The 17,097-nt window shown below is 33.2% G+C and overlaps 2 protein-coding genes across 2 annotated transcripts in view; one reads left to right on the plus strand and one right to left on the minus strand.

The window, feature by feature from the left end:
- The window catches only part of LOC139529887 (cysteine--tRNA ligase, cytoplasmic-like), a 195,831-nt gene that overhangs the window by 124,489 nt on the left and 54,245 nt on the right, over window positions 1–17,097 (plus strand). The gene's annotated exons all lie outside the window — the stretch shown is intronic.
- Window positions 707–5,909, minus strand: LOC139529891 (DC-STAMP domain-containing protein 2-like). Its single transcript, XM_071325845.1, has 4 exons — window positions 5,851–5,909; window positions 4,702–5,366; window positions 3,728–3,825; window positions 707–2,380 (listed from the first exon to the last, which is right to left on the minus strand). The coding sequence occupies exons 2-4, from the start codon at window positions 5,356–5,358 to the stop codon at window positions 1,132–1,134; spliced, it is 2,004 nt and encodes a 667-aa protein (XP_071181946.1). The 5' UTR covers window positions 5,359–5,366; window positions 5,851–5,909; the 3' UTR covers window positions 707–1,131.

Genomic DNA, 17,097 nt, shown 5'->3' on the forward strand with positions numbered 1-17,097 from the left:
GCCACATGAGGAGCAGGATCTGCTTACCCTTCCAGAGCACTTGAGATCACCCCTTGTTTTTGGTGGGGTTTGTGTCGCTTATTCTTTAGTTTTCTATGTTGTGTCATGTGCACTATTGTTTGTCTGTTTGTCTTTTTCATTTTTAGCCATGGTGTTGTCAGTTTATTTTCGATTTATGAGTTCATCTGTCCATCTGGAATCCAGTATATAAAAAATAATAATCCATGTGTGGCTGCCTATAATCTCAGAAGATGATGGGATGAGTTTATGGGTCATTACTTGTATAAGCTCACTGGATGAACCAAAATGTGCTTACAGGTGTTAATGAAATTGCCATCATTGTGGAATATGGATGGTGCTCAAAGGGGATTTTCATTTATCTCAAACTGAAATACCTATCTCCAATGTAAATTAAAAAGAGGAGTCTATATCAAAGGTTAGACTTTATCATCCAACAGAATCAATGGAACACAAATGTCATACTCCTGACTTTGGACAGACATTTTCTGAAGAAAATGGTGGTTGAACCTTGATTTATAGCTAGTAAAATATGCCATTTGTATGACGGTTACTTCGTGTGGTGAGAGTAGTCCATTGACATACTGGCGTCTCATTGGAGTATACCTCACATTTCTTTGTTGATGTACATTAACATAAAAACAAGCGGGAATAGAATCTATAAATAAGATAAATAAGATAAATAAGATAAATGAAAATATTTAATAATAGTAAAAAGCAATACTTGATGTATATTCATAAGCCAAATTACAGCTTGAAATAGCTGGAGCTGTTTGGCAAGTTTGAAATTAAGATTGAGTGATCCTTCTTTATGTATATATTCCTTGTTGGAGGGGATAATATGCATGTGTGTTAAATTTGTAACAAACTGGCTAATAAGGGGTGCAAAAATTAAAGAGTATTAATAAATTTGCCAAATAACATCACACTTTTTTCGAGTTGCCTTCAAGTTTATACAAAAAACTTTGTTACATTTCTACATATATAAGTTGAAAACTGAAGATTGTATGTTTTTTAACAAATCTTGGTGAACATGGGGTCTGTATTCTTCACTGAATCTTATATTTAAAAAACAATAAATATCAGAAATATAATATAAACATGATAAACATGTTATTTTCTACAGATAGGACAAGTATGTCCACAATCATTAAAACACTCAGAACAATAAGTTGATGTGCAGTTTGTGTTTTTACATTTTTGTAATGTATGACTGGACCCTTGATTAGCTCCACAGTTCATACAGAATTTTAGATCTGTTTTTTCCACTTTAAAGCAGGGACATATTGCAGATAACATTTGTTTTACAGACATTCTCTGCTCAGCAATTTTTTGATTCTTTATTGAAGTAACATGTTGTTTAATGAATGTGTGCCTTCCCTTGCGGTTGTAAAGGATTTTCTTCTGCAGAAAAGTAATACGTTCTTTTTCCTGTTCAGGATAGTAGAAGGCACATATTTTACGATTACATCTTGCTCCATAGGCTTGCAGTAAAACCAGGAGAAAAGCAGCTGCATAAGCTGAACAAAGAACTGGAATGTCTGTAGCATCAGGAGGTGTAGGACTTGGCAGGCATACAGTTGTATTATAGCTAGCTTCGTATGTGTTTTCAATGTTAATGTTATTTATGAAACTGTTTATAAAAGCAGCCATTTGTCCTCCTCTGACCTTTAGGTTTATTTTACTTTTTCCAGTGACCTCTACATTTACCTGGCCATACCTGTTTACAAGGAACAATATGTAGAACAGAACGTAATTAAGGAACACAATCAGAGCACTCAGTAACACGTGTAGGAGGAGCTGAGAAATACCCATCAAACTCTGACTTCTTTCTTTTGGAGACATCATGAAGGATGTACTATCTGTGTATAGTTTCTTCTCCTTCTTTTGAAGAGGTAACACACCCTGTTGTCCTTTCTCTCTTGTTTCAGAATCATAACCCTTAAACTGGGAAGTAATGTAAATGTTATCAAATTCATCCTTGGCCAGATAATTTTTCAAATAAAAAAATGATTGGGTTAGGAGCAACAGAAGGGAAAGAGCTAAAAGTTTGCTCATAATTTCCACGATGTAAGTAAATGTTATTTTCTTGTCGGTCAGAGCTTTCTCAATCTCAGCAATGAATTCTTTAGCTGTTTTAGTAGCATTATAGACCTTGTCATTCTGAGACTTCTTGATGATGTTAAATTGAAACCATTTATCGATATCTTTGACCAGATTGACAGCAAAATCAGCAAGTTTCTTAGCTGCTTTATCAAGTGCTTTGACTGGTGAACATACAAAAGATGGTTTGAGTATAACGCAGACCTGGTTTATATCAAGGATTTTACAGACTTCTGTGATACGTAAACCTGGAACCCACCTGAAAAAGAGTATAATAGTTACTGTTTTAATCCTGGAACATATCTGTAAAAGAGTATACTAGTTATTGTTCTAACCCTGGAACATACCTGTAAAAGAGTATACTAGTTACTGTTCTAATCCTGCAACAACTCTGTAAAAGAGTAGACTAGTTACTGTTCTAATCCTGGAACATATCTGTAAAAGAGTATACTAGTTACTGTTCTAATCCTGGAACATATCTGTAAAAAAGTATACTAGTTACTGTTCTTATCCTGGAACATATCTGTAAAATAGTGTACTAGTAACTGTTCTAGGAACATATCTGTAAAAGAGTATACTAGTTACTGTTCTAATCCTGGAACAACTCTGTAAAAGAGTATACTAGTTACTGTTCTAATCCTGGAATATATCTGTAAAAGAGTATACTAGTCACTGTTCTAGGAACATATCTGTAAAAGAGTATACTAGTCACTGTTGTTTTCCTGGAAAGTACCTGTGAAAGAGTATAATAGTTACTGTGAAATCTAACCATGGAACAAAAAAGTACCTGAAAATAGTATATACTGGTACTAGCTTCTGTAAAATCTAAACGTGGAACATACCTGAAAAAAATTTAACTAGTTTCTGTGAAACCTAAACGTGGAACATACCTGTAAAAGAGTATACTAGTTACTGTGAAATTTAAGCAATTTAAATTTTTTGCTTAAATCAGTTTGATAGAATAGTTATCAAAGGTACCAGGATAGAAACCACTTGTGACAGACCAATGAGCATGATAAGATTTTCTATAAAGTTGCATTACCATCAGAACAACTTGACAACTATTTTGAGGCCCTGCCCACCACCCCAAAAAAATCTCCCCTATCAGATATGTTCATTAAGTCATAACTACAATCCCCTTCCATTTCACGAATGTGACCCACCAAGTTAGACTTTTTAACGGATTTGTTATCACATAAGCAACACAACGGATGCCACATGTGGAGCAGGATCTGCTTATCCTTCGGGAGCACCTGAGATCACCTCTAGTTTTTGGTGGGGTTTGTGTTGTTTATTCTTTAGTTTTCTATGTTGTGTCAGGTGTACTATTGTTTGTCTGTTTGTCTTTTTCATTTTTAGCCATGGCGTTGTCAGTTTATTTTTGATTTATGATTTTGACTGTCCCTTTGGTATCTTTCGTCCCCCTTCTACACCATGGTCAATTACAATTAATTACCAATTTTCAGTGTTAAGTTTTCTGCTTAGGTTAATTTGACAGAATATTTCAAGCAGCAGCTGAATCACAGTTTTTATCTATTGTTTGTTTTAATTAATAATCAAATGATTCTGATGTCAGACATGATGGACGATTGATAATAATATTTACTTTGTAGCTCTACGAAGTGTCTCCCTACATTTATTGTATGCATTGCTGAGTTTTCTTGTACAGTCACTATACACACTGTTCATCATTCTGTCACACTCCTGAAAATATATGAATTATAAACATTATAGATCTCTAACAATCAGTAAACAGTTACTCCTATATTCCAAATACAGAATAACGGTACATTATATTGACATACAATGAGTTTGATTTAATTATCTTCAAAATACACACTCCATAAGTAATATTCATTTAACACTGCTTAACACTCTCCTTAATAAGTGTTTTTACCTTTGAAGCTGTATCCAGTTTGACATGGACTAACTATTAATACACTGCACCATTCACCTTAATTTCTGATTTACCCCTGAGTCTGAATATACTCAGCACACTGCTTAACTATTTTACCTGTGAAGCTGTATCAATCGCACCACTGACTTACTATTTTACCTGTGAGGCTGTATCAAGTGCACCACTGACTTATTATTTCACCTGTGAAGTTGTATCCAGTGCACCACTGACTAATTATATTACCTGTGAGGCTGTATTGAGTGCACCACTGACAAATTATTTCACCTGTGAAGCTGTATCCAGTGAACCACGGACTAATAATTTTACCTGTGAAGAAAACCACTGACTTACTATTTTACCTGTGAAGCTGTATCCAGTGCATCACTGACTAACTATTTTACCTGTGAAGAATACCACTGACTTACTATTTTACCTGTGAAGCTGTACTCCGTGCACCACTGACTACTATTATTTCCTGTGAAGCTGTATCCAGTGCACCACTGACTCATGTTTTACCTGTGAAGCTGTATCCAGTGCACCACTGACTACTATTTTACCTGTGAAGCTGTATCCAGTGCACCACTGACTTACTATTTTACCTGTGAAGATGTATCCAGTGTACCACTGACTTACTATTTTACCTGTGAAGCTGTATCCAGTGCACCACTGACTCACTATTTTACCTGTGAAGCTGTATCCAGTGCACCGCTCACTTTCTGGACACCATTTCTAACAGCAACAAGAGCGTCTTTAATTGGTTTTATAGCTCTATCTATTTGTTTTCCAATTTCCTTTATATCTTTAGCGTGTTTATCCAGGGCATCAGTAATTTTCTCAATTGGTACCTGGAGCTGCTGTCTCAGAGTGTGTGACTGATTCTGAAAGAGTTCAGTACTACAGGCCATACTTCTTGACACTTCTGAAGTATTTATAGAGATGTTTTTGATTGGTCCTGATAACAGGAGTCCAAATATAACTGCCAAGATGGCTACCCTTCCTCTACCAGTGAATAGACTAGGAATCATCAGTACCACGATACAGCGGACATGGACAGATAGTGCTAGACCTAGACATGCTAGGGCTGTCACTCCAATAGATATATACCCAGCTATATCCAAGGTAAAACCAAAGCTGTATATTAGCAGAACAAACAGTAATCCACCAGTAAAAAATCCACAGAAGATACCAAATATAGCCTTTAGGCAGGTGAATGTATGGCGGTCACTTTTAAATAGTTTGTCAGGAAATCTAAGGGCATCATTGTATGAGGGTGGGTCTTCAGCCTTTGTCTCTTCAAATCGAAGTTTTGATTTTCCTGCTTTTTTTTCCACATGTGTCATTTTTCTACCTGTACCAAGTAAACAAATTTTGTATACTCTTTGTCAAATCAAACTAAGTTTAGCTATCAACTCTGGCAGAAGGATGTTGTCAAATCAAACTTAAGTTTAGCTATCAACTCTGGCAGAAGGATGTTCACTGATTATGTTGCCCATTTTGTTATCATTATTATTAGCTTTTAAAGAAAGAAAAAATAAAGCTTTTTTTTCAAATTTGACCAGCTACCTCCACTTTTCTTATAAAAAAAATCATAAGATGAAATTAACTACATCACTGCATTATAATGATAACTTGGTTGAATTCTTATTACTTTTACAAAAGATATGAAAATTCAATAGATCTACAGTTTTAAGCCAATTATTTTAATGCTTCTACCTAAAAGAATAAGTGCACAGGTATAATTTTTCTTGCATTTGTTATTTCATTTTAGTAAATGTAGTTCTGTATTTTTCAACTATGAGCCTTCCATTTTAAAAATAAGAGAAACAACTTACCTTCTGAAGCAGTTTATACAACAGAAATATTTGATATGAATATTTATTTTCAAGGAAATATACTTGGATACTTATAACCATTGAAATTCAGGAAATAAACAATTACATTACAATACTTGATAAGTGTTTCTCTCTGTTCATTCAAAATTCTGACTCAACCTGAATTTGTTTTATCCAATCACACTGTTCAACTGGTCAGAAATTTTAACAATATGCTGTAGATAAACAACAGTCATAATACAGTCAAAGTACAATGTGATCAAATAAAGCATACTTATTCTCCTGGAAGTTTTGATTTTCAAGGCATTATTTCTATTCAAGTTTTGCTTAAGATTATTAATGAGGGGGGATAGGAGGGGTCATGATCCCGAAATCCCGTGCTTAAAAACATGAAATCCCAAGGTCCTGAATTTAAATAAATAAAAATCCCGGATCCCGAAATTCGAAAAAAAGAATTCCCGGATCCCGAAGGGGTAAATCCGAAATCCCGAGCTTAAAAACACCCGATCCCGGAGTCCCGATAAAGGTCCTATCCCCCCTCATTAATTATTGTAATATTGTAATGCTTTAGTTAAGAGTCCTGAGTGAGTGTCAGCCACCTGTGATGAACAGAAATTTAAATCAGCACTCAATAGAAAAGTATAGGCAAATAAATGTTCTCCAAGTAACTTATTCCACATAGGTAATAGATACAAATTTCTTATGAATGGTTTCATAAATGTGTTAAGGCTCTTATTATACATTACATATAACTAGCTTTGTCTTCATTGAAATTCCAAGACCTCATGCAACTAATAGTAAAATTGAGAATGGAAATGGGGAATGTGTCAAAGAGACAACAACCCGACCAAATAAAAAACAACAGCAGAGGGTCACCAACAGGTCTTCAATGTAGCGAGAAATTCCCGCACCCTGAGGCGTCCTTCAGCTGGCCCCTAAACAAATATATACTAGTCCAGTGATAATGAACGCCATACTAATTTCCAAATTGTACGTCAAGAAACTAAAACTTTCTTCAAAAGTTAATGAATTATCCATAAAATTAAATAGTTTTTATAATGATTGTTTGTCAGGTTGTAGTCAGTACATAAAATCTATTGAATACCAATGTTTATCAGCTTAGACAGTTTTTAGGCATGGATTCTTGTCAACCCACAGGATATTGTTAAGATTAGGAAATGGGGTAGGTTTATAAATGAGACATTACTATCCACCAAAGACCAAATGATGTGCATGTAACAACTATTATGTCACTGTTACCTACACTTTCAACCATGACCAAAACTCTTACTCTGCCCAAGAGTGCCTGCAATTGGGGAACAGAATGTGAAACTTTTGAGTTCATTAAACACATATAAGGGAGTTTTTTTTCAAATTCTATTAAGACACATATAGTTGTGCTTAACTCAAATTTTGTTTATGAAGTTATTAATTAATATGTCGTTCCTCAGAGTAGGGTTGTTTTTCTAGGAGAAATTATATGATCTGTTATAATCTCATTTTTCAAAGAAAACTTTGAGTGTTTATTGAATTATTTTTCTAGAAAATGGACAATATTTGAAGCTTTATCTCATTTCCTGAGGAAGACTTAAAGGAAAAGAGTCTTTCCCTATAAACAAAGCTGTTTATATCTATTTCCTGGTCATTTGATGATGCCACAGAAAATTTATAAACTTGTATTGTTTTTGTTTTTATGCCCCATTTATGGGCATTATGTTTTCTTGTCTGAACGTCTGTCCGTTCTTCCATCCTTTCGTCCGTCCTGTTTCAGGTTAAAGTTTTTGGTCGAGGTAGTTTTTGATGAAGTTGAAGTTCAATCAACTTGAAACTTAGTACACATGTTCTATTTGATATGATCCTTCCAATTCAATGCCAAATTGGAGATTTCCCCCCATTTTCATGGTCCACTAAACATAGAAAATGATAGTGCGGATGGGGCATCCGTGTACTGGGGACACATTCTTGTTTTTATCTAAAATCAAGTAAGAGACCTTACAATTTTAAACATAAAGTCATTATTAGATATATTTCATTGCTGATATTTGAATTTATCATTCATGAATTGAATCTTGCATGTTTAATGTTTGGGTGGAAAATACATGTGTTAACTCCAAAAACAAGATAAGAATATATTACAAATCAATGTAATAAGCTGCTTCAGAATGTTATGCATTGTGGGTATTATTTTCAAGAGAATTCATTAATATTTTGTTATATGCTAACAACCTCCTAAACAATGGAAATTCAGCCAATGACTGGACATCATATCATTCTGATTTTTAGGTATTAACTATGTAATCTCACATAATCCTTTGGATTTTGAAACAGCTACTTGGTAGGTTCTGCAAAGAAGGTTGGCCAGGATTGATGGAAGTACATTTAGATTGCCACTGTTAAATAAGGATATGTTGTATATTGGCACCAATATTTATCAAGTACAGACCAAATACAGGTCTCCTCAGGAGATGATGCTAGGGTTAAAAAATGTACTGATGACATGGCACTCACCCTCCCTTTGTCAACATATTGTATCTTAAAGGCAACAGTAGTATACCACTGTTCAAAAGTTTAAAAAAAGTTGAAATAGGATATACTTTTGACTTTAAATTTAGTAGTGTGATCTTTCAATTACAAAGATTTAAAAAAAAAAACATAGCACTAGAAACATATCTATGACGCTGAATAATAAAGTATCTTCTAAATACTTATAACTGTATAAACAGTCAGCTCGACAACAGAGCTGAATTTAGGGTCAATGTGCCCAGTCCAATCCCCCCATCCCCCCCCCCCTACACACACACACCCTTTTCTCCTTTTTTTGAGTGGAAAATACATGTGTTAACTCCCAAAACAAGATAAAAAAATATTTTCAATTTATTAATGTGAACAGTGATTCAAACATTAAAAGTTGATTTCTGACAAAATTTCAAAAAGCATTTTAATGTCCCACTGAATAAACCACACAAAGGACAATAGCAATGTATTCAATTGGAGAGTTGTGTAAAAGCATACATTGTACATCATTAAATTTAAATAGTTTTCTTGTATAGTACAAAACTGTTAAATGCTTTATTTATGTCTCCAAGGCATATATTTCATAGTTGAGTTAAATTTGCTTGAATGTTTTATTAATGTCTCTTAAATATCGCATACTCATCTTAGTATGTCCCTCTTACTCTTCATGAGTGATTTGGAAATGTCTGTTGTTGGATGACTTTGGACGTATGTAGTTTTGTTCACTGCTAAAAATTGTTTTACAAGTCTTTTTTTCTGTACTGAGCAAATTAAATCCATATTTTTGTGTTTCAGTTGTCTTATATTTGGCTGTATTTGGCATAATTGTGTAATCAGTATTTTTGCTCTTACAATATGTGTCATTATTGAGTATTGGTACATGTTTTCTATATTTAGTAGGATTTTATTATTTTGTGTAACTAAAAATTGAGAGATGTAAAGGTTCCATTGAATAAATTTCAAAAAGAAAACTAGCTATTGTATTTATAATTCACTGAAACAACACACTTTAAATTGAAAAATGTTGGATTGACAGGTAAACCCCAAATAATTTGCCAAGGGGGAGGGGGGATTGGAATTATACATATAACCATAGATGTACATCTATGATATAACTTACTTTGTCTTCAATCAAATTCAAAACTAAATAATAGTCAGCTCTAAATTAAAAAGGCCTTAAATTGATAAAAAGTAAAAAATCATGTCTGTTTAACCACCATAATGGTTGTTCTCAGATTGTAGTAAGGGTGCTATAAACAGTTTCGTACTAAAAACTAGGGGTATTTCCCCAGTGAGATTTACATACTGATGGAATTCCCTGCTATTTATATACCACTAAATGAAAAAGTTGATTGTTTTTTATGTTCAATGTGAAAAACATATATTGAAGTTCAATTAAAATGCCACTTTTGTCAAGATTTAAAAAAAAAAAAATGTTTTTGTGACTTCCTACTATATGGGAGGCAACTCCATAAACAGCTGATTTTCACCTGTTGCAAAAAGCACTTTGATTTGTCAGGTAAGATAGCTCCTTTCGGAGCAGGCGAACGTAGGCTGAAACTACATTTTCTTAAATCAGCCGGATAAGCTCTTCGAAATGCATATTATAAGAAATCTCAAATATATGCACAGGTTACTGATCCGTGTGTCCAAAGGTGGTCTGTTTTTAAGGTTTTTTAGGGGGAAAATGCCTAATTTCCAGCTGATAACTTGTACCAATTTGCATGTTTAAACAAGAGATGTTGGATTTTTTTTTTATTTATTCAGAAAGTTCATAGAATTATCTTTCCATTGATGTATAGATATCTATATAACTATGAATATCTGACTTCTGCATGATGGGTCCACTATTACATGCCCTGTTACAGAATGAGGTCACGTAAAAAACTGTTGATTGCACCCTTAAGGAACAAATACAAAATATTAGTGATGTTTTAGCATAGAAATGTGTTTGCGAATGGAGTAAAATAATTCTGAAAAATATTGTACGGCATGTATACATTAATTTAAAAGCATCAGTTTGGTATATTTAATGCAAATATTACAGATTTGTACATAGCAACCAGATATAAGAAAACCAGACTCTGTGCGAATATTGAAGTTTTTTAATTTTTTGCGACGTCATGATATTTTTATTCAATCTCTCATATATTTGGAACCAAAAGTTGCATATGAAAAGTGTAGATTTTTTCTACTTTGACCTTTACTCCTGATCAGTGTTACATAAAGTTTTATTCATTATGATATATATTTGGTACTTTTTATAGTCAAAAAGGTACACATGCCATTCCTAAGAAAAACACTATTTCAATATTTTCTCAACTCAGCTATAACTTAGTTCATATAGTACTAGGAACAAAATCTATTTAAAGTAACTTTATTCATGCCTATTTCATAGTTTTTATTCTATTTATTTAAAAGAAACCCTATTTTATGATTTATTTTCTTTGTAAAACTGATGAAAATGTGATACAGGAAATGTTTGGGATTTGCCAGTTAAACTGTTTGCCACTGGCCAATATGCCACTACGGCGCGACATAAAAAAAGAGCTGTAGTTTCACTATTTGTGGTCACAATCCTTAAAGTAAGACATCATTTTAATCGGTATAGTGTACAGATACAGAAAAGCTGAGAATTTTTTATATATCGCATACAAGGTTTTGCTTAAGGAACAAATACAAAATATTAGTGATGTTTTAGCATAGAAATGTGTTTGCGAATGGAGTAAAATAATTCTGAAAAATATTGTACGGCATGTATACATTAATTTAAAAGCATCAGTTTGGTATATTTAATGCAAATATTACAGATTTGTACATAGCAACCAGATATAAGAAAACCAGACTCTGTGCGAATATTGAAGTTTTTTAATTTTTTGCGACGTCATGATATTTTTATTCAATCTCTCATATATTTGGAACCAAAAGTTGCATATGAAAAGTGTAGATTTTTTCTACTTTGACCTTTACTCCTGATCAGTGTTACATAAAGTTTTATTCATTATGATATATATTTGGTACTTTTTATAGTCAAAAAGGTACACATGCCATTCCTAAGAAAAACACTATTTCAATATTTTCTCAACTCAGCTATAACTTAGTTCATATAGTACTAGGAACAAAATCTATTTAAAGTAACTTTATTCATGCCTATTTCATAGTTTTTATTCTATTTATTTAAAAGAAACCCTATTTTATGATTTATTTTCTTTGTAAAACTGATGAAAATGTGATACAGGAAATGTTTGGGATTTGCCAGTTAAACTGTTTGCCACTGGCCAATATGCCACTACGGCGCGACATAAAAAAAGAGCTGTAGTTTCACTATTTGTGGTCACAATCCTTAAAGTAAGACATCATTTTAATCGGTATAGTGTACAGATTCAGAAAAGCTGAGAATTTTTTATATATCGCATACAAGGTTTTGCTTAAGGGTGCTATAAACAGTTTCGTACTAAAAACTAGGGGTATTTCCCCAGTGAGATTTACATACTGATGGAATTCCCTGCTATTTATATACCACTAAATGAAAAAGTTGATTGTTTTTTATGTTCAATGTGAAAAACATATATTGAAGTTCAATTAAAATGCCACTTTTGTCAAGATTTAAAAAAAAAAAAATGTTTTTGTGACTTCCTACTATATGGGAGGCAACTCCATAAACAGCTGATTTTCACCTGTTGCAAAAAGCACTTTGATTTGTCAGGTAAGATAGCTCCTTTCGGAGCAGGCGAACGTAGGCTGAAACTACATTTTCTTAAATCAGCCGGATAAGCTCTTCGAAATGCATATTATAAGAAATCTCAAATATATGCACAGGTTACTGATCCGTGTGTCCAAAGGTGGTCTGTTTTTAAGGTTTTTTAGGGGGAAAATGCCTAATTTCCAGCTGATAACTTGTACCAATTTGCATGTTTAAACAAGAGATGTTGGATTTTTTTTTATTTATTCAGAAAGTTCATAGAATTATCTTTCCATTGATGTATAGATATCTATATAACTATGAATATCTGACTTCTGCATGATGGGTCCACTATTACATGCCCTGTTACAGAATGAGGTCACGTAAAAAACTGTTGATTGCACCCTAAGATAATATTCTGTTTTTCTGCATATACACAAATTTTGTATATGAAGTAATCAATTTAAATTTTATTATGTTGCATATATATATATGACTTAAAGGAAAAGAGCCATTCCCTATAAACAAAGCTGTTTATATTAGGCGAGTGTAATATTTGAAAAAGACGTCTAGTTAAGGACTTTAATGCACCCACCTAACACACGGCTAATTTCTTTTTTAAATGAAAGAATAATGATTTAACTTTGATTTTTGCCCGGTCGTCACAAAATCGTACGGTGCAGTTTTTGTAAAATTGACGTTTATTTCAGAAATTAGTTGAAAATTATAAAATTACGACATGTTTTTCAAGCAAAGGAAATTAGTCGTATCTCTTCTTTTAGACAGAATAATTAGGTGAATTAGATTCTTAAAATAATGAAAAACAATATTAACAACTGTTAGTCCGCATGCTTTTGCATTCCTTCTAAATATTTGACATTTTGTTAGAAAATTTTCATAATCCTGACCCTTTCGAATCTACAATTAAATTTTTATTAAATGCTTTTGCACTCTATCCGTTTTAGAACACACTAAATTACTCATCAGTTATCGTTTTTTCATTCAAGATCAAGACTTTATCTCAACATTTCTTAAAATCACGAATTTCTGTAATTTTATGATGTTGGGTAAAATCACCGGAAAGTTTCCGGAATCCCTTATCTATGTCGTTATCGTTTTTTACTGAATATATTAGTCGATATCCGTGTATTTAATAGTGCTGTTAGAGTACGATAAATCATATTTAAATGGTTCTATTTCTATATTTAACTTCAGTGTAGCTTAAATAGATATAAAATCATTCAAAATTAAGATCAAATCAAAGTAAAACATAGTTTTTGAGTTCTGTAGAATGCACCCCTTTCTAAATAAGGAATCGTATCGGAAAATTGTAGAAAATCTTCCGAGTCGTGTCAAATTTTCACAGTCCAGTTCACAATGAAACCATTCCTATGCTACAAAGCAAAAACTATCCATCGATTGACACAGATATGCATAGTCTGTCATGTATTTACTACATAGAAACTATGTAGTTAAACACTTAAATGAAGATACAGTTGTATTGCCGCAGTCTGAAAACGAAAAGATGAAGTTTACAGAAGACTGGTCGATGAATATGAAAAAAAATGAAAACATCCCATTTGAAAATACAAATTATCATAAGAGTTGCTATAAATATTTCAAAAGTAAGCACAACCTATCATCTTCTGTTTTGTCTGTACAAAGATTTTGTACTACATGTACCAATTCTACCGACCAGTCTCTTCTCATATATCAACGAGGGCAGTAGATCTACAACTATTCTGATTTGTCTGTTTGTATATTTTGCAAATGTATAAAGCCTATAAGTGCTATAAGCAAGTTACACAACTTCATAAGGTATCCTCAGAGAAGCAAACTCAAGCTGTATTGAGTGTTACTATATCTCCTACAATGGTCTGATTTACAAAATAACTCATGCTAATTTTTATTAAATCTTTTTACCATCGAGCTTGCATCGCTGAAAATTTGCTACAAAATTTGAAATCAGAAAGTAAAGAGCTATTTAATTCTGAACATAAAACAGCTTTTACTAACATTTCGACGATTCAAGATGACGTGGCTGTACACAAGGAAGTATTCTGGTTAACAACTTTAATTACTTGATCAGTTAATCGGGCTTAATTTCTGCCCGAGGATCGCTGCCGAGAAAACTACATAATATATTATCAGCTTCAACAAAAACTAAAAATATATGGTCAATTTATAGTTACATGTATACAGCATCAACAAGGCCAAGGTACATCCAATATTGTATACAGTAGCTCTATAATTTTGTCTTATATCGTAATGACGGAAATTTACTCGTTCAAAATGACTGATATACAGTCTGTCAAATTTAAAGATTTGAGCAGTGACTGCGAAACTGGTTGCAAGCACTTTATGCAGGTACTAGCATTTTACGGAAGCAGACATAGGGTAAAGTTGTAATCCAATCAGATGAATATCCATTATCTAAAAACATTTCACTGGATTATCCAATTGAAATTATGCCACCTGCTTTTAAAACATTTCTGTATTGTCTTTTGGAAGATGGCGCATCTGAGGCAGTTAATAAAGCGTACGATATTCCTATTGACAAAGTTCTTAGATGTATGGCTTTAGTAGAATGTATATTATTTATAAATAATTTTTTTTACTCTTTTTCATTGAGGTTTATTATTACAAATGCACCGTATTTATGGACACACCTTTGATGTTTGACTGCTCAGGAGATTAGAAAAATAGGGCATACTTTCTACATGGCATTACTTTTCTTCTGGGGATCAAAATTTTATCCAAGACAATGTCGACCTAACTACAGAAACAATAAAAGTTCTCCGTATGACCTTGGTTGGCTAAAAGGCAACATCGGTCCGGTATGATGTCATCCAACTTTCTACAATATTTGATCTGTTCACGCATTGGTATAGGTATAGTGGGAGGGTTGAGATTTCAAAAAACATGTTTAACCCCGCCGAAATTTTGCGCCTGTCCCAAATCAGGAATCTCTGGCCTTTCTTAGTTTGGTATGATTTTTTATTTTAATTTCTTGAGTATATTTCGAAGCTTAGTATGACGTCCATTATAATTTCAAACTAGTACATTTTTTGTTTTTGCTAGAGAACGCCTCCGGGTTTGGGAGTTTCTTGCTGCATTGATGGTCTTCGGCCGTTGCCTGCTTTTTGAACGGGTTGGTGTCTCTTTGACAAATCTCTCATGTCCATTCCAAATTTTTAATTCAATCTGTATATAGTAGATCTTGTGTCCGCTTTGAGCAAAACCTCTGCTGTACTGATATTATATGCCCATGCCAAGGAAGTTGTCTTTGTATGGATATGTTGACCGATAATAATGATGAGATAACAAGTTAAGATGAAGCTATAATATTCCGATATCACAATATTCCGACACCTAAATAGTCCAACATCCCATTGGTCCGACGTTTCGATCATTTAGGTTATACGCTAACGGGATTTAACATAAGAAAGCCAAATAAAAGGTTCAATATTAGGATAATCTTGTCCTCCGTTTGAAGCGGTGAAACAATATATAAAAAAGTAATACTTATAGTGCCAAAGTAGCCGAACGTCATCACTAGCGTAATTTAAAAAAAGTACAAACTACTTTGTCAAGTGTTGTTTGATTAATTGGATATCTCAAGATACATGGCGGCCGACTAAAGTAAAATCAAACACAGTTTGACGTACTATGAGTGATCATATTTTCCTTGTGATGTTTTATATTAAAATTGTCACAATTTTGTTGATATAAATATACTAGTAGCACTTTACTCATTTTAGTAATGTTAGTACGGTACTCTAATCATATCTGATTTAGTGATGTAAATGAAATTCAGTATGATCCAGACTCAACATATTGCACTACAATAATAAAAAAAAATCTGCCCTATGTTTGTCTGATCTTGAAGCGGTTGGCAGGCTTTCAAACTAACAGGAGACCATACGCTTCCTCAATTTTAATGAACAGCTCATCATGGGACCTTTCTAAACAATTAAAAATACGTCATATGTTATATTTCCCCCTGCTTCAAATATTTTGTTTTTGATTATTTATATCAAATTTGCAGATATATGTTTGTAAATACGTGCAAGGGATACTTCCCTTAGGGGCCAGCTGAAGGACACCTACGGGTGCGGGAATTCTCGCTACATTGAAGACCCATTGGTTGCCTTCGGCTGTTGTTTGCTCTATGGTCGGGTGGTTGTCGCTTTGACATATTCACCATTTCCTTTCTCAATTCTAATCAAATGATATTGAAGTATTATAAGATTTAGATAATGCAAGGGCGACTACAGATACATTTGTGTGACTTAATGGTTGATTTTCAAAGACTCCAAGAGAAAACGTTACGTAACATGCGTTACCGTTAAAATCGATGAAAATTAATTAATACTATGATAGAAATATATTTTCCCAACGGTAATACAGCATTCCTGTAAAATTGTTTCGTTTTTTGCATTTGTTTTGAGTCGATTTTTCTACTGGAAGTATCCGTTAATTGAAATTGCACTCATGACCTTTGACCTCGATTTAAAAAAAAATGCACCATAATTTCTTTTGACGACCGGGATATTTAGAAAGTACACATTTTTAGCTTTCCAGTGATACATAATTTAGCCGTGTGTTAGGTAGGTGCATTAAAAATGTAAATTTGGCTCTCATATCACTCGCCTATATCTATTTCCTTGTCATTTGCTTGTGCCACAGAAAATTTATAAACTTTTCAATTTCTGTTTTCTGATTAAAACAAGAAACTTTACAATTTTAAAGAAAATAAATCCATTGGGCATATATGGTCCAATTGTGACTTTACATTGCTATACATTTAGATATCTTACAATTCCAAATTGAAGTACCATACCAGGTATAAGTGCCAGACATAAAAATATTCTATGCCAGAGTCAACCCTTGGGGTATTGTTGGAGAGCATGATTTCAATGTCATCAAATTGTCAATCACTCAACTACAATTCCAAAAATCACAATGCATCCTTCAATAGACTTAACTCATCAAGAGGGACAAATAAGATGAGTAATTTAACAGAAAGGGACAACACAACATTTGAGAAA

Source organism: Mytilus edulis, chromosome 7 (genome assembly GCF_963676685.1).
Source record: "Mytilus edulis chromosome 7, xbMytEdul2.2, whole genome shotgun sequence".
Classification (NCBI taxonomy): domain Eukaryota; kingdom Metazoa; phylum Mollusca; class Bivalvia; order Mytilida; family Mytilidae; genus Mytilus; species Mytilus edulis.